This window comes from Symsagittifera roscoffensis, chromosome 8 (genome assembly GCF_963678635.1).
Source record: "Symsagittifera roscoffensis chromosome 8, txSymRosc1.1, whole genome shotgun sequence".
NCBI lineage: Eukaryota > Metazoa > Xenacoelomorpha > Acoela > Convolutidae > Symsagittifera > Symsagittifera roscoffensis.
This window is the reverse complement of record NC_087069.1, coordinates 30,005,008-30,023,713: the sequence shown is the minus strand read 5'-3', so window position 1 is coordinate 30,023,713 and position 18,706 is coordinate 30,005,008. Positions and strand designations below refer to the sequence as shown.

The window sequence follows — 18,706 nt, the reverse complement described above, 5'->3', positions numbered from 1 at the left end:
AAAGCATTTTATGTAAAATAGTTTTTTTGGAAACAGTTTTTACGTGTGAAAATCCATGAGAAACTATAATCCGACGTCGAAATGAGCAGTTTTAAGTGAATTAATATCTTTCAGAATCGTTAAACGAAAGGATATTGGCAACAATTTGGCATTAATTAGTATTGTGTCAGTTCTAGCTTTTTGCAATTCTATACGTCAATTAGAGCTTAAAACCTAATTAAAATCTGCATTGTTCGCGAGTGAGTTGGTATGCCTAAAACTAAGTTGGTATTATGAGTAAGTAAAAAATTAAGTCTCAACTCTGGTATTGTCAATATTTTTTTTCAGGTTTTTCGTGAAGTCTCAGATGCACAAGCAGAGAAAACGTTTCCGACTTAAGTTTCCGGCTCAAATAGTTAATCTAGAAAATGTTGCTAAGATTCAAAATGTTTGTATTCTTGTTTATTTTTTAAGCAGATTGGTTCAAAATTGAGTCTCACTGTAAATAACCGAATAAAATCAATATATTTTCTGTAGTTTGAGAATGGGCTCAAAGACGGTCATTTGATGGCTAAAGATAAACCCAATGTCCTTTTTTAAAAAAAAAATTTTAATTTTTATTGGGAACGGTCTGTACGTGGGGAAATCAGTCAGCAACTAAAATCCGACGTCGAAATGAGCAGTAGAAAAACTAAGAGTGCACCTGCTCGTTTTTTTTAGCTATTTAAATGAAACGTTTTAATTTAAGTATGTCTCAAGGCTATGGCTTGAGAATTCAAGATCGCACACAAAATCTGAATCTTTATAATGGCTTTTTTCGTTTATAGTAATGCCAAATTGTTGGCAATATCGATGATCTTGAGCAGTATAATTGGTAAAAACTAAAGCATTTTATGTGAAATAGTTTTTTTGGAAACGGTTTTTACGTGTGAAAATTCATGAGAAACTATAATCCAACGTCGAAATGAGCAGTTTTAAGTGAATTAATATCTTTCAGAATCGTTAAACTAAAGGATGGTGGCAACAATTTGGCATTAATTATAATTGTGTCAGTTGTAGCTTTTTGCAATTCTACATGTCAATTAGAGCTTAAAACCTAATTAAAATCTGCATTGTTCGCGAGTGAGTTGGTATGCCTAAAACTAAGTTGGTATTATGAATAAGTAAAAAAATTAAGTCTCAACTCTGATACGAGATTGTCAATATTTTTTTTTCAGGTTTTTCGTGAAGTCTCAGATGCACAAGCAGAGAAAGCGTTTCCGACTTAAAGTTTCCGGCTCAAATAGTTAATCTAGAAAATGTTGCTAAGATTCAAAATGTTTGTATTCTTGTTTGTTTTTTAAGCAGATTGGTTCAAAATTGAGTCTCACTGTAAATAACCGAATAAAATCAATATATTTTCTGTAGTTTGAGAATGGGCTCAAAGACGGTCATTTGATGGCTAAAGATAAACCCAATGTCCTTTTTAAAAAAAAATTTAATTTTTATTGGGAACGGTCTGTACGTGGGGAAATTAGTCAGCAACTAAAATCCGACGTCGAAATGAGCAGTCGAAAAACTAAGAGTGCACCTGCTCGTTTTTTTAGCTATTTAAATGAAAGGTTTTAATTTAAGTCAAGCAATTTAAAGTGAAGCCAATTTAAATCAAGAGAGCTTTGGCACCGATCCGATGCCAAAGTTCACAGCTTGCCTTCGTCATTTCGTTTCACATTTCAAAGTTCAGCGAAAAGGCAAACAATCTGAGTTTTCACGAAATAGTTAACTTTTTGTTACAAATAGATGTCCGAAAAAAATGCTTTCAATTTATTTCCAGTAAATATTTGGAAATAAATTGATGATTGTTGTTTGTATCTACATGATTTTGGATAAATAAAGTTTTTCTTGATTTTTTTTTTCTCAAATTTGCAATAAAGTTTCCAAAAAATCCAACTTCCGAAAAGTTCAGAAATGTTCTTGAACAATTTAAAGTTTTATTTTTGTGAATGGACATTACTGGAACAGCTGTTTGGCTGCTCCTACTAGTCTTTTAAGAGCTAGATTTAGGATTGAAATGGCCGCGACAACGAGCCAACGTTTATTAAACAATTTCATTTTCTTTTTTAAATATGTAAATTTCTGATCATCCGGCTAGTTGATTAAGTGTTAAAAAGATGATTTGTAGAAGTTCCAACGGTGCTTGATCCTTTATTTAGACCGTAACATGACAGAGAAAAACTACTAAACGTTAAGATATTAGGCAATAAAACTTGCTGCAAACTGCGCCAAACATGAAATCTGCCGAGCTGCAAACAGAACAGCTCAAAAGTTAATTGGTAGTTTTGTTTGAGGCTTAGCGAAAATAAAAGGTATCTATAAGCATGAGATAATTGCATTAATTATTTGTTAATGAACGAAGTGGGATTTATCAGGTTATTCAGTCGTTTTTTAGGAAAGTCAAAAATTGGTTCTTTTCAGTAGTTACAAAAACGGTTGCTTAATGGCAGGAAAACTACGCTCTCGGAAAAACAAGTTAGCGGCGCAAAAAAACGTGAGTTACATCTTATTTCGAAATTGGATTTAAATTTTGAGATTTCCAGCGGATTTTTCTTATATTTGTTATTGATAAAAGAAGAAAAATCATAAAAGATACCTTAAACGTGATTTATTGTTCGAAAGTTAAAAATAGTTCTGAAAAAACTGTTCACTTTTTCGGTGCTCTTTGACTTTTTCTGAAAAATTAACTCTATTTGTCGGAACGACTTGTCTAATAAAATGAAGATTAAATAAGTAACGATTAAATAAGTTGTTGTTTCACTAGCCGAAGGTGAGATGGAATTTATTTTTAGTTCGGCTAGTTCGCACGCAAGATTGAAGACAGCAATTAGGATTTGCGTGATATATCATGTTGAAGCTTTTTGAGTCATGATTCGGACTGTTAATTATAAGTTCGAAAAAAACGGGAATAATTACGGGAAAAATTACGACCAATAACAAGTTGTCTGCATTTAGAGGATGAATCAGGAGCTGAGCACTCGTAATATCAGCAGCGGAAACAGTTTATGAACTTTGTTTATGAACTGCGAATCAAGGTATTAATAACTCGCTATTTGAATACAATACCAAGTAACCTCGTTTTGACCTAAAAACGGTCCAAACACACACACACCACACATACACACATATACACATATACATATACACTGTTTTGGGCCAAAGGGAGGTTACTTGCTATTGTATTCAAATAGTCAGCAACTAAAATCCGACGTCAAAATGAGCAGTCGAGAAACTAAGAGTGCTCCAGCTCGTTTTTTTAGCAATTTAAATGAAAGGTTTTAATTTAAGTCAAGCAATTTAAAGTGAAGCCAATTTAAATCGAGAGAGCTTTGGCACCGATCCGATGCCAAAGTTCACAGCTTGCCTTCGTCATTTCGTTTCACATTTCAAAGTTCAGCGAAAAGGCAAACAATCTGAGTTTTCACGAAATAGTTAACTTTTTGTTACAAATAGATATGTCCGAAAAAAATGCTTTCAATTTATTTCCAGTAACTATTTGGAAATAAATTGATGATTGTTGTTTGTATCTACATGATTTTGGATAAATAAAATTTTTCTTCTTCAATTTCTTTCTCAAATTTGCAATAAAGTATCCAAAAACTCCAACGTCCGAAAAGTTCAGAAATGTTCTTGAACAATTTAAAGTTTTATTTTTGTGAATGGACATTACTGGAACAGCTGTTTGGCTGCTCCTACTAGTCTTTTAAGAGCTAGATTTATGATTGAAATGGCCGCGACAACGAGCCAACGTTTATTAAACCAATTTCAATTTCTTTTTTAAATATGTAAATTTCTGATCATCTGGCTAGTTGATTAAGTGTTAAAAAGATGATTTGTAGAAGTTCCAACGGTGCTTGATCCTTTATTTAGACCGTAACATGACAGAGAAAAACTACTAAACGTTAAGAAATTAGGCATAAAAACTTGCTGCAAACTGCGCCAAACATGAAATCTGCCGAGCTGCAAACAGAACAGCTCAAAAGTTAATTGGTAGTTTTGTTTGAGGCTTAGCGAAAATAAAAGGTATCTATAAGCATAAGATAATTGCATTAATTATTTGTTAATGAACGAAGTGGGATTTATCAGGTTATTCGGTCGTTTTTATAGGAAAGTCAAAAGTTGGTTCTTTTCAGTAGCTACAAAAACGGTTGCTTAATGGCAGGAAAACTACGCTCTCGGAAAAACAAGTTAGCGGCGCAAAAAACGTGATTCACATCTTATTTCGAAATTGGATTTAAATTTTGAGATTTCCAGCGGATTTTTATTATATTTGTTTTTGATAAAAGAAGAAAAGTCATAAAAGATACCTTAAACGTGATTTATTGTTCGAAAGTTAAAAATAGTTCTGAAAAAGCCATTCACCTTTTTCGGTGCTCTTTGACTTTTTCTGAAAAATTATTTCTATTTGTCGGAACGACTTGTCTAATAAAATGAAGATTAAATAAATAAGTAACGATTAGATAAGTTGTTGTTTCGCTAGCCGAAGGTGAGATTTTTATTTGTCGGAACGACTTGTCTAATAAAATGAAGATTAAATAAATAAGTAACGATTAAATAAGTTGTTGTTTCGCTAGCCGAAGGTGAGATGGAATTTATTTTTAGTTCGGCTAGTTCGCACGCAAGATTGGAGACATCAATTAGGATTTGCGTGATATATCATGTTGAAGTTTTTTGAGTCATGATTCGGACTGTTAATTATAAGTTCGAAAAAAAACGGGAATAATTACGGGAAAAATTACGACCAATAACAAGTTGTCTGCATTTAGAGGATGAATGAGGAGCTGAGCACTCGTTATATCGGCAGCGGAAACAGTTAATGAACTTTGTTTATGAACTGCGAATCAAGGTATTAATAACTCGCTATTTGAATACTATAGCAAGTAACCTCATTTTGACCTAAAAACGGTCCAAACACACACACACACCACACATACACACGCACATATATACATATACACGGGTTTGGGCCAAAGGGAGGTTACTTGCTATTGTATTCAAATAGCGAGTTATTAATATTATATATATATATATTTTTTACAAATGAACGGATTGGAACTGACGATAGTGCAGCCGTCCACTTTTGTCTGCTTGGTTCTACATGACAAATGTCTGAGAAGCTCAATTTTGACATGTTAAAATCAAACATTATGCTCCAATAGTTCAATTCTCTTTTTTATAAAATCAAAATTTAATTAAAAAATTCTTCTTCGTTTGAGTTTTTTGCAGAAGAATGTGTTGTATGTTGTATTTATGTAAGATTTTTTGTTTTACTGAGCACGAACGTAGTAAAAAGAAGCGTTTGTACTAAATTAAAATTGAACGCGTTCTACATTGAAAACTTAATGTGAAAAATTAAATGTTTGAAAAAGTCAACGCAAATGGCGGCTTTAGAGCAGAAACAGCGTGATTATCTGCGACAGAACACAGTATTCAGCGACTCAGAAGTAAACCATCTGCTCAGACTATTCGAACGGGCAGCCAAATCATCACAGCAGGGTCAACCTCAGCAACAACAGCAGCAGCAGAGGATTGAACAGGGGGGCTCTTTTTCTTTCCCACCTCAAATTTGAAAAAGATTGAAATTTTGCGTAATGTCTTCAAGATTCAAAAAGCATAACCAAAACTAGGTAGAGCTTGAACCATATGCAACGAGGAAACAGTTTTCCTTACCAAAATAGTCCCCTTTAAAAATTTGCCACAATGATCAAATTAAACTAAATAAACAACAGATGCATACCCTAGCTTCAGCGATGTACGTACTTTTATAGCTTTTATTTGCGCAATCTTTAATAGTAGCATGCAAACGTAGAGTATGAATCTGGAAACTATATGAGGGGTTACGGAAAAGAAAAAGAGTTCTTGGGGTGGTAGTGCAGATAGGGAGGGGGGAACTGTGGACGCTGACTGATATCCCCGAGTGTACTGCCAATCCATTCATAGAAGCAGGCGGCAGACTCTATTGCAAAGGTAGATCACTCAATGTTATCCTTTCACGCATCTTAGCATAGATCACCTATTAGCCTTTTTTCACTCACAATCTACAATTAAAAACATTCCTTCGGTTCGGTCCAACACTAGTCAAAGTATGGAGAGGCAATTTTAGACGACTAGCCCGACAACAATTCGAAACAAAGTCGTGTTCAGTGTAGAAAAATATCCGAATTCACAATAAATGACCCAAAATTGTGAGCAAAAGTTAAAAAAAAAGGAACAGTCATGGCTTAATAGATTTTGATGATATCTTTTGCACCAAAAACTCGAAAGTAAGGGCTAAAAAAAAGACGTTTGGACCTAGCTTTGCTATAATTATGATTTAAGTTGTGTCTCAAAAACTGGTTTGCTTTACTTGCTGTTGCATTAACATGTCCTTACAATGCCTTCATCGTAGATTTTGTTTTGGAAATGTTGCTTGAAATCGGATCTTTGAAGCTTGGTTCTAACTAGGTTGAAAACTTTCGTTTTGCTGGATCAGTTAAATTAAGATTTTTTTTCCTGCGGATCAGTCGGAGCTTTTTAAAAAAAATTTGAGTTACGCTCAGGCGAGCACGTTTTTTTGTCAAGCTGGTAGAAAAATGTTAGATAGATTCGAAAAGAGCCAAACAAATTGTAATTTTGTCGAGTTAGTTAGCTCTCCTAATTGAACAGGACAGAAATTTTGGCTCGATTCGGTCGAACCAGCATACATCACTCAAACACAGTGAATCAGTAATTATCTGGTCAAATCGGTCGAGAAATAGATTGTCTGTAGCTGATTGTCGTGTGACAATTAGAGCTTAGCTTAATATTCAAAATGCCTGAAGTCTTTTCAATATTCAAAATGCCTGAACAATTTTGTCGAAATATTTTTCAGGCCAGCCATTTGCTTGATTTCTGGGAGGGGAAAATATATTCAAAACGGTAGCAAAAAAGGACTGAAAGTTAAATGGCCGAAGTTTAGCACACTTTTGATGCTTTAGACCAAGGAATGATAGTTAGGGTAGATCGTCCTCCAATAAAAACTTGAGTCTTTCAATTCGAACGTTTCTAAGTTTGTTATTGTTCCGACTTTCGATACGAAAGTAACGGAATATTTGTGCTCGGGTTGAGTTTTTTTTCTTCAGACAAATTTCGACTTTTTAACTAGCGACTTTTGACGGAATTTTTTTTAATCATTCGAAAGGCATTGTTGTCTTGAGCTCAAATTTGAAAAGATATTTCACCTGTTATTGTTTTTCGTAAAATTATGGGGGTTTAAAGATTGCCATCTTGGCCAATTTGGGACAATTAACGCGCGATATATTTCGCGCTATTAACGCGTGAGCGGGAGAGTTAATCCGTCTTAGAAATCGTTCCAAATTGGTTGAAAGAAGCTTATTTTCCATAATTGATTTGTTACAAGGAGCGAAATATATCCTATTGTACTCTATATGGCGTGTGGGGAGATGATTTTCATTTAAAAAAATCCAAATTTTTTTTAAAAAAAATTTAATTTTGTTTTATTTCATTTAATTTTTTAAAATTTTAATACAGCTCAATAAACCTTAAAAGGCAGTCGGAACATTCAGGGCTTCGCCCTGATACGAGCAGTCTTGTTCATTCTATTGTTCATATCGTCTTCTGTTTACTATTCAGACGATGGCGCGATTGACTCATTTGAGTTTATCAAACTGATGAACATGTTCTCCCCCAAGACCCCGGCAGACAACAAGCGTCGCTTCCTGTTCCGCATGCTCGACATCTACCTCACAGACTACATAGACTACGACGACGTGTTCCGCTTCCTCAAGATGATATTGGGGCCAGCGGTGCCAGGTTGCTATGAACTCCAATCATTTATGCAGCGTTTATTAGTCATTGTTGGCTTATTAATGCTTGAGTGGGAAGGAACTATGGCGTAACGTGGTGTTTTTGCAGCTAATTTTGCAAGTGAAATATCACAGTCAAGTGAAATGTCACATTAATAATAATCATAATAATAATAAACATAATCATTATTACCCTTGGGATAATAAGGGTATTGCAATCGGGTACTCGACTTTTTTCCCGTAAACAACTTTATGCACAGGACTCATCAGTAGTGTACTTCTGGACTCATCTCTAGAGTTACCTTCTGAGTGTTCCCGGCCAACTTCAAATTCTTAGCGTTCCCAGCCCACTTAGCCAAGAGGAAACAAATTCGCCTGGTACTGCAAAGGTTCTGGGTTCGAAACTGTCCGTGACCTGTTTTGTTTTTCAAACGGGAAATATTCCGCTTCAAAAAAATGTCGGCTTATTATTTTTCGACTTACGTTTTGTCGGCCTAGTTGCCTTATCGTAGAATTGTTTTTTCTTGCTATGCACAATTTGCATAGTAATTGCTCTTAGTGTTATGATTTACTTCTGCTGTTTATAATTTCTTGATTTGTATATTTTCTTTTTGTTTGTTTTTTTTCCTTTCTTTTTTTTCAGTCCAAATGATTTCGGCTTATATCTTATTGGTGCCTGTGTGTCATGAGGTTGAGGGGACTCGTTTTGAAACTCGAATTTGGTTTCGTTTTTTTTTTAATTTTCTTTTTTTTCACCTTTCTTGTTTTTTATCTTTTATTATTTTAGCTTAGTGGCCTCATATTGGGTTATTTGACGAGTAATTAAAAGTTTTTGTTTGTTTCTGTTGAGGGCGAGGGACTTGTTAACTTTTAAAGTCTTAAGTCTCGTTGATTTTTTTCTGCTTAAAGTGTTTTTGCTAACGTATTTTCGGCGTTGCTACCGATACTGTTTGGTAAATTTGTTTCCGATGCTAGTTTTAACTTTTTAAGTCTAAAGTCTCGTTGATTTTTTTCTGCTTAATGGGTTTTTGCTAACGTATTTTCGGCTTTGCTACCAATACTGCTTGGTAATTTTTTTTCGACGCTAGTTTTACATTCTATTGCCTTGTATAATTGTTGTATTGCAAATGCTGCGAAGCTCAGCTTCGCCTACGTGTAATAATAATAATAAAAATAATATTAATAATAATATTAATATTAATCATAAGAAATAAGAATTAAGGATGTCCCCCAAGGGAGATGTTGCTCCCGAGTTCCAGTTTTTCTAAAGTTCATTTGAGTTTATGTTGGTTTCTGGTTTATTGAACCGGCTTTGACGACAAAGTATTATCTAAGTATGGCGTACACAAAATATAATTGTATAACCCTCTTAGTTTCTTTAAGTTGTTTGAGATTACGCCATTTGTTTCTCTTTTTTTAAAGAGAAGTGAACGTAGTGAAGACTCTTATATAGGTCTTGGTGATTTCTATTTCAGGAAAAAGTGTTAAAACGCTCTTATAACTTCAGGTGTGCATTCATAAATGTTAATGCATTTAAGACTGCACTTAGGCAAATCTCGACTTTTTGAGTTCATTTAAAATTCGTCTGCTGAAAGTTACGTAAATAGCACTCTCCAAATACTAACGTGGAAATGGCGCAAAAAAACGTGAACGATTTCTAGTTTTGAAAGTGGAATTTAATTTAATAATTTCCAGCGGAATAAAAACTTTACCTTTTGATCCAGTTTTGTGAAGTTCGGTTAATGTTATCAAAAAATCACCAATCATAAATTGTTCTACAAATTCAAAGAGCTTAAAAGGTCTAATTTTTTTCTTTGAAATTACTTGCGTTCATGGTTGAGATTTACTTGCGTTCAAAACAAAGTCATGTTTTTTTTCTGATTACTTGCGTTCATTACTCTATTCTAACTCATTTTTCTTTTAGATCACCGTCTGATAGAAGTTTCGCAAGTTGTCCTATCGAGGAAAGACTTGAAGTATCCTGGGAAAGTCTGCTACGAAGATTTCTGCAAGTTTGTGTCCCTGCAAGAAGCACATTTGAGGTTAACAGTTGCCATTCAGTTTCCACGGGGCAACGAGAACAGATAAATGCATAATCTTTGAATATTTTGTTGAAAACGTACTATACTCAGTTATTGCTCTCATTTTCATATTTAGTGTCTATAATTCAGTGCACTCTTCTTAAATTAAAAATACAACACGTGCTTCAAGGATTTGCGCTGCGTATAGTTTTTGTAGAAAAAAGCCATAAAAGCTAACTTCTGAGTTTGCCTAGACCTCATTGGCCATTTAGTCTAAAATTAAACTATATATTCCTAACACTAATCTGAAAAAAGAGCAAAACTTTTGAAAAAATTTCATTGTTGAGGAAAAAATCAGCAGTTTAAACGTCAATTTTGATTGGCCCATGGAAAAACTGAAAAGTTCGCGGTTTTTTGAGCAAACTGTTTTTGGACTACTAATAAAAATTGAATAAGATTGCGACTAAATTTAGGACTCGCCTTTTGTGAATTGTCTATCTGTGAATATTTTTTTGGGAAAATATGAATGTTTCAAAATGGCAAAAAAAGCCAAATAATTTTTTTTTACATAGGTAAGCCAATTGCCCGTAGTTTGTTGTTCCAGCTATTTACTATAATCAGACTGTAATTGGAATGAACACTACATGAATCTAGCTGCAACTCTGAGAGCGTTTCCTCTATTTCTTTGAATACACAAAGAATTATACGGGCTTGGGTGATTTTGAAAGTGTACATTTTAATCAATAACCAGCTATTAAGTACAGCCAACGCTAAGAATATTAACACAGAATATTATATTACAGAAATCATCTAAACTTCAAGGTATCATGAATCTGTACCGTAAAGGTAGGGAAGGAGACCCGCAACAAAATAGGGTTCGAACCTGGGCAGGGTCGAAAGTTTAAATTTTTTGATACAGGTTAAAACGCGTCCGCTCTATAAATTGAGGCATGTTAGTTGGTAAATTCTTTTTCAAATTGACTGATACTGCTATTGTGTCATAATTTGCTTGCGTCATTTAGCCATTATGTAAACTCATAATTGGCGTGCGTCACTAAAAAACTTTTGTAGACTAAAAGTTTTACTCATTCCATTGTTCCCAGTAGCTTCATGGGTCATATTTTTGCTTGTGTATATGAAGTACAACTTCGCCTCTGTTTTGAGTTTTTAGATTGTTCTGTGCGAAATGTGCGATTAAAAAACTTAAAAATGTTTTTTTAATACTTTTTGAATATAATAGGCCATGGAGCTCAAATTGAAAAAAGTTCTACGTGGAGAAATTACAATTTATCAATTAATGGCTTAAATTTGCCCAATTTAATTGCAGGTAATAAAAATTTTTCAACGCGCAAGCGTGAATTACTTGAGCGCGTATGATTAATCCAAGGTTTAAAGTGCTCGAATGGTCATTAAAAATGGAATTGAGGCAATGTAACTGCTCAACAGTTTTTGCCATTTACTACATTCAATTTATTCTGTACTTGTTGTTCCGACCATTGAATGACATATCATATTAAAGGAGGAAATTTTTGATTTTCCGTCTATTTCCGAGCGAGAAAAGCGATCAATTAATGATTGTTATTTAAAAGTATTTTTGTAGACTTAAGGCTTCGTGCTTTATTGCGAATAAAAGGTCTCTAAAGAAATTATTTTAATGCTAAAAAATTATAATATATGATATTTTTTAAATGAACTTTTTTCATTTTTTGGTTGTTTTTTTTTCTTCAGAAAACAAAAGCTGTCGACCATGTCGAATGCTGTAAGTTTCTTCTCGTTTGTATAGTTCATGTAAATTGCTCTCCGCACCATAGAAGAACAGCAATGTGCAATAAGGAATTGTTTTTTTTAACTTAGTTTTTTCATGAATATGGTCGGAACATTCTGTGCTACTTGCACAGCAACAGGCTATCCTTGTTACTCTTGAATTGGTTTCTTTTCTGAGAATTCCAATTTACCGTTTCAATCAAACCTGCAACTTCGAGTTTCATATTTAACAAAATTGCTTACACGGACCAACTGTAATGCAAGTTGCCGCAAGATTTACTTAATAGCAAACACTTTTTGTGCTCATAAAACATATTAAATCAATGATTGCCTCAAGTGTTTTGCAATGATGAAACGAAGCATTGACGTTTATCTCTTTTTACTTTTTCACGATAAATTATGTGGCACAAATAATCATAGCAATCAGAACTTTCACACTGTTGGTAAAACCGGTTTTAGTCTAACGTTGAACCATTAAAACGATCGCGTTACGCTTTTTTATGCAAATTGGTGTTTCATTTGAGGAAACACTGTTTTTGGAGGCTTCTTTTAGCTTTTTTTTTGCGATAAAGTTTTGCAAAACTGAAAATTGTTCTGGAAAGAGAATTTTATCATTTCATTTTTTTTTTCAATTTTCAAATGTTAATTCTTTGAAAACATCCGATGCAGATAAGGCCTTATACACTATTTTTCTACGATTTGTATAGTTCTCGCATCACACTACGCGTTAAAAAAACACTAATTTGAAGAAAGGCAAAGAAAAACCTTTTTTTTGTAGTTCTTATGAATGTGGTCGAACAAGATTTGCTTAACTCGAAATTTCTTAAAATGCATAGCCGTAAAATTGTACTCGAACTAATTTAATGTGTATCTTTCAAAACCAAAAAAAAAATTGGCAAGTGAAAATTGGGTTGGCTTAGGCTGGAGGCTTTGATATCTTTGGTAGTCAAGATCTGCAGGACTACTCAGACTACAAAACAGACAAAAAGCTTTCAAAGGCAACATTTTATGCATAGTTTTTAAATTACTTTCATGCAGGCTATCTTTAAATTGCCTTTGATGGTTTAAAGTTTCAAAATTTTCCTTGACATTTGCTTGATATAGTATAATTGTTTTTTTACTTTTTCCTGAACAAGTTTTTGAGTTTCCGGAACACGGGACACTTGTTTTCCTGCTTCTTGGTTGAGTCCAAGTCTGCTGGGTCGGGGGAGTGCGCCACTATAGAACTACTGTTAATTGGGTGGTTGTAGTGTCTTCTTCCGTTGGGTCTGGGCTGTTTACACTGGACATTATAGTGCCATGGGTAGGAGAAGGCGGAGTAAGGCATGTCATAGGGCCTAACAACACGGGAAACCGATTACTCACAATTCCATCCCTACTGATTCACTTGAACTTTGAAAAACGTTAACAAATTGGATGCTCCTTTTCTGTTTTTGAGTAGCTGTTTTTTATATTTTGAATAAATATAGCTTTTAATTTTTTTTCATGACAGGTTCATATTTGAAATTTGTTGTGAATTTCAAGATTTTCTGGTGGGCAGCGTGTTTGGTTTGTGAAAACTTTGGTAATGTGAAAAAGAAATTAATTTGCAGAACAAAATGAGTGAGTGAACCTGTTGTTTGCGGGGTAGTTGGCAGAAGCAGTATTCGAAGTGTATGCTGTGTTTGTACAGTAGGCGGTGGTCTGCTGTGATGTCTGCATGGTGCTGCTCTCTCTCAAATTTTTCTCCTGTTGTTTCAGGGCAAAATAGTAGGCAGAAGGAGGGTTAACATTCCCTTTGATCCCCTCCCCCGTTACTCCACCCCCAGGGGGCATCAGAGGATTGGGGTAGTTGTAGTGGCCCAAACCACACTCATCGCTGTCACAACTCATGACTAAATTCACTTGACCACGGCTTTGCTGCTCTAGTTTATTGCTGAGAGCAGTCCATATAGCTGCAGGCTCCAAAGTTTGTCAGCTAGCTTATACTACAATTTAGTGTATCTGGAAAAACTCAGCGCAAAATCTTTGATTTTTGGTGATCAAAACACTTCGTAAAACTTCTCGGAATAACTAATTTTTATGAAAACAAAAATGCAATCCGCTGCATTAGACGAATTTATTTGTAAAACTTTTTAAACTGTTTAATCAAATGACGAGTACGCGATATTTTATACGGATGAGTTTCATCAGATAATAAGTCTGTTTTGTTTTTGTCTCTATCTAAGTTGCACAAACTTGAATCGAAATTGAGAATGGGGACTGAGTCCACAGACAAAAAAGAATGACTTCAAGTGTCTACCCTTTATTTGGGACAATAGCCGAATTGTCATTGTTCGGTTCAAAAAGCTGCTACCCTGCAGCTCAGTCGATGACAAACTCTTATGAGTCACTACATTACATAGTTTAAGTTCATTAAATTCAATAGGAAATTCATTACATAGTTTAAGTTCATTAAATTCATTAGGAAATTAATTACATAGTTTAAGTTCATTAAATTCATTAGGAAATTCATTACATAGTTTAAATTCGTGTATGCTTAGCTGTTGAACTAGTCCGGGAGGAAACGTTTTACAAGATACCCTAGAAGAAAAAATATATGAAGACCACCCGGGTTGAGTTCCATTGCAAATTAGCGATGGAATTTTGTAAAAGCTGTGATCGCTAGACCGTCAATGTTTTTCGACAAATAACCGCTAATTTAACTATGAAAAAGCAAAATGCTCGGATAATTCCACGTCTTTTTAAGATTAAGTTTGCAATTTTTCATCGCTAATTATAACAGAGAACTCAACTCGGACTGTACACCCTGTAAATAAAAAAATGAGTCAATTCCACGAACAATGTTATGTGGAATCCGCAAATGCCGTTAGACCAAGCAGCTTGTCGTGCCTTACTTTTGCCGCTGTGCTCAATTGTTTTCTCGAACAAAAAGTGCCTTCAAACTCAGAGTTAGCAAAATACCTCAGTCGCAACGAGATCAAACTCGTGACCTACTTTTTGTTAAATGAGAAAGAAGTTTAATAAATGTGATCTGCTCATGGAAAATTGATTGTTTCCTGAAAAGTTTTGATTATTATGCTGAACAATAACTTCAGGAAAAACAAACCGAGAGTAATGAAAACGCATAAAGTGTTTTTAACTATAGATCAATAAAGTGAGTACTGGACGATTTCATAAAAATAGCTGGTCAGAAACTCAGATTGCTAGAATGTGTGCCAAGAAAAGGAATAAACTACATCGAAGTTATTGGCCATAAAAATGAGACCAAAGACATTCATTAAAAAATTGAAAAAACTTTCTCTTTTTTTACTCTTGCGATAAGCAAGGGTGTTGCAATCTGGTGTTAAACTTTTTCACCGTGAATAATTTTAGGTACAGAATTGTCAAAAGTGTAGAAATGGTAAATTCCAGCAATGGTCAATTTCAGACATGTGCAATTTCTTGAAAAATCAATTGAAACTACCGTACTTAGGTAGTAAATCGGAGTAGACCGTTTCCGGTGCTAATTTGTTTTCGAATATTTTTCTTGAAACATGTTAAATCTGTTTGAATTCGTGAATTTCGGCCTTGTTTCCTTCGGTTCTTTTCCCGTTTTTAAAATACTTGTTTTTTTGGTACTGTTTTTTTTTTGTTTTTTTTTGATAAGCATAAACTTTATTTTGATTTTGAATTTTTGTTACTCATGTTGAAAGTTTGTATCTTGTCATTTTACCAATTCTAGCTTTTCTTTTATTTTTATATTGTTTTTTCTTGGATTAAAGGGTTTCAGCTTATATTTTATGGCATAATGAACTTAGATTGCGATGTTTTGAGTGCAAAAACTCTTGTTTGTAAAAATCAGGTATTTTACACTTGCGAGAGCAAGTTTTTTGAAATCGGGAACAAGACTTTTTCCCGTTAACAATTTTTCTACACGTTTTATCTTTTCTTCAACTTGCTTTCTTAATGAACCTTCACAATTTCCATGTTCCTTCCTACTTGCCCCAAACTTAACGCCGTCGCCTTTGTACCGCAACGTCTGGAGTACCACTCTTGACCAGACTTTGTTTTGTTTCAGTTTATACAATTAAAAAAAAATTCGGTAAGAACTGAAGTTTTGAGTTTCAGTTGTTCTTGTAAATTTTTGTTAGCTTTGTTGCCACATCACAAAATTTGTTTGTCCTGTGGACAACTTTCAATGCAAGTGTAATTGTTGTTCTTTGAAGGTTCAGGGACGTGGAATTGAATTGTAAGCACTTTTCAAGAGGTGTCTGCTCAAAGATGGTAGGTTTAGATAACACATTACTGATTTTTCAGTTTTTTTGTGCTGTTATTTATTCTAGTCTCAGGTGGAATTGAAATTAAAGATTTTTTATGAAATCATAATTTTTCTTTTCCACTTGTGTCTGCTGAAAGATTGCCGGCTTTATTTCCTCTTCTTAAGTTTTGTTCCGTTGCTAATTTAATTTTCAATTTTCTGTCATTTTAGCCTTGAATCGACTTCTATCGACATATTTGAAACTTCAATTTTTCCTAGAACTAGTTTTTTCCAACGTTTTCCATTTTCGGCTTTTTATGTTTTTTTACTGCTTCGCTTCGCCTCTGACAAAGTAGTTTTCTTTTTGCTTTTTCTCTAAGTTGTTTTTTGCTGTATTTTTTTTTGAATTTTCAGAAACAATTTTTATTGCACAGAACCAATGGATAAAGCTTCCAAATCCAAAATTGTATGAGATTACTACTGTAAGCCTTAAAGGTCGCTTTATTCGCTCAAAATTAGACTAAAAACAAAATTTCACACCAGTTTTTTCTCGACATTGAGGAAACTATTTGAAAGTTTTCTAATACTTTTCTAATCTCGACTCACAGGTCTCTAGTTTTATAAATCACCCGACCGATATTTTTCGTGGCATCCAATTTTGCAATTTCTATGTTGTAACTACGGATAAAACATAATGCTTATAAGTTACGCAATTTGAACAATCTATCAATTTCGATAAATCGTGTCGTATAATTTTGGACACATTGTATGTGGGTTCAGATATGAATTCACAAAGAATCTCGTGACCCGAGTCAAGATTTTTCACCTAAATTGAAGCACGATTTGAGCGGTTTTTTTAAAAGTCAGTTGCGCTCAAAATGGTGCATCAAAATGAGCGGTTTATCTCAAACCGCTCATTTTGATGCAAGATTTTGAGCTCAATCGTCTAAAAAAACCGCTCAAACCGCTCAAATCTTGCTTCAATTTAGGTAAAAAATCTCGATTCGGGTCACGAGATTCTTTGCGAATTTATATCTGAACCCCACATGCAACGTGTCCGAAATTATACGACACGAATAATCGAAAGTGATGTGTTTTTGTACCCTAAAATTTTGGCATTACTTAAATGAGCAAATATGTATAGCTGAAAAAAATTGATAAATTAAATTTTTTGAAACATCTTTGTTTCGGTGTTTGCTGTTGAAATTGCGTAATTTATTACCACTATGTTTTATCCGTAGTTGCAATATAGAAACAGCAAAATTGGAAGCCACGAAAAACATCGGTTGGGTGATACATAAAACTAGAGACCTGTAAGTCGAGATTATAAAAGTATTCGAAAATTTTCAATTAGTCTCAATGTCGAGAAAAAACTGGTTTGAAATTCTGTTTTTACACTAATTTTGAGCAAATAAAGCGACCTTGCAGGCCTATACTAGTAATTTCATACAGTTTTGATTTTGGAAGCTTCATCCATTGGTTCTGTGCAATAGAAACTCTTTCTGAAAATCCAAAAAGCTGGCCAATAGATTACGTTATTGTACTATTCTACTCTGCGCCACCGGAGAACCTCCTTTCTATTTCTTTATCGTCTTTTTTTGTTTTTTTTCTTTGACACCAACTGATGGTTCAAGTTTCTTAAGTTAAGAACATTTATCCACGATTGCCCCTGCTTAAGAACTAAATTCAATTTTTTTGGTTATTTTTCTGGGCTGGGTAATGTAGCATCACCCTCAATCAACGAGCACGGATCATGGTGGGCCTCAAACATCAGACCTTTTGATTGAGAGGCGGAGACCTAACCACTTCACCTCCGCTCCCTCTTTTCAATAGAAAAATTTTATTTTTGGTTTTTTCTAGGTTTAAAATGTATTTTTAAAATAATTGACACTGTTTTGAAAGAAACAATTCCTACCTTACATCATCTTACAAGTTTCCTGCAAGACACAACCCGTTCTTGTAAAAGTCTCAGAGCCTAACTTAGTAAACAGTTTTGTAAATAGAAGTTTTGTAAAATCTCATTTTGCTTTTGAATAAGTTGATTTTTAAAGCATAGTTCTGATATTATTCAAATGGTTTTCGCAAAGTCGCAATAAATCTTTTTTAGTTTACACAAAGTAGCATTGAGCTGTTTTGATCGCAAAAAGATGTGCAAAATTTTCCTGGCCGGGCGAGTTCGCGAAGTTTTGTTAGTCGCACAAAGCTGGGACATTGCGATTTTCAGCGGCGATGGTTGCAACATGACCATCATTGGTCAATCGGCCCGCGCTGTAAAGAATTCAAAGTCAGATTGATCAAGTTTTTCTCATAGACTGTTTCTTGTGGGCAGAACTACAATTTCTTGTGGGAACATTGGAACCAGTTTAAAACTAGTATTTAAGTCCAATTATATTATTGATAAAACTATCTCTGTAAAATACTTCGAGCTAATCAATCATGATCCATAACTAACACTTACAGGAATTTGTAAGGTTGAAACTATTCATAGTTTCAGGAGCAAAACACAATGAATTTAGCTTAAAAAACAGTTGCTCTTCCTAATAACAGTTCTTGACATCTAGTCTCGCAAATACCAGTGTACACTATATCTATTGAGACGAGAAAATATAAGAGTAAGAGTAAAATTGGTATTAGACTAAGAAGTTGCACGAATATATCCGGCCGAAAATATGATAGCGTGACGAACAGATGGTGTATCTTATATGAAATTACTTTATGAGTGAGCCACACCTGACTAAAACTCATCAGGTTGCGACTAAGAAACTCAAACAGACCTCCATACATTTAGACTTAGAAAAAACAAATTAGAATTAAGATCAAAAACACACCGCAAACTAAAATGTTAAACAGTATTGAAAACTTACTGAACATACCTCGACGTCTCAAAAAGTCCAATCAATACCAAC

The 18,706-nt window shown here is 34.1% G+C and overlaps 1 protein-coding gene across 1 annotated transcript; it reads left to right on the top strand.

The window, feature by feature from the left end:
• Positions 1 to 5,851: 5,851 nt before the first annotated feature.
• LOC134853295 (uncharacterized) lies at positions 5,852 to 10,006 on the top strand. Its single transcript, XM_063869267.1, has 3 exons — positions 5,852 to 5,979; positions 7,624 to 7,803; positions 9,721 to 10,006. The coding sequence occupies exons 2-3, from the start codon at positions 7,662 to 7,664 to the stop codon at positions 9,882 to 9,884; spliced, it is 306 nt and encodes a 101-aa protein (XP_063725337.1). The 5' UTR covers positions 5,852 to 5,979; positions 7,624 to 7,661; the 3' UTR covers positions 9,885 to 10,006.
• Positions 10,007 to 18,706: the final 8,700 nt, after the last annotated feature.

What these genes read in the sequence shown, in the direction of transcription:
- LOC134853295 (XM_063869267.1), top strand. Translation starts at nt 7,662, where the DNA reads ATGAACATGTTCTCCCCCAAGACCCCGGCAGACAACAAGCGTCGCTTC. An exon ending in ATTGGGGCCAGCGGTGCCAG is followed by an intron (nt 7,804 to 9,720) that starts GTTGCTATGAAC and finishes TTTTTCTTTTAG; the next exon opens with ATCACCGTCTGATAGAAGTT.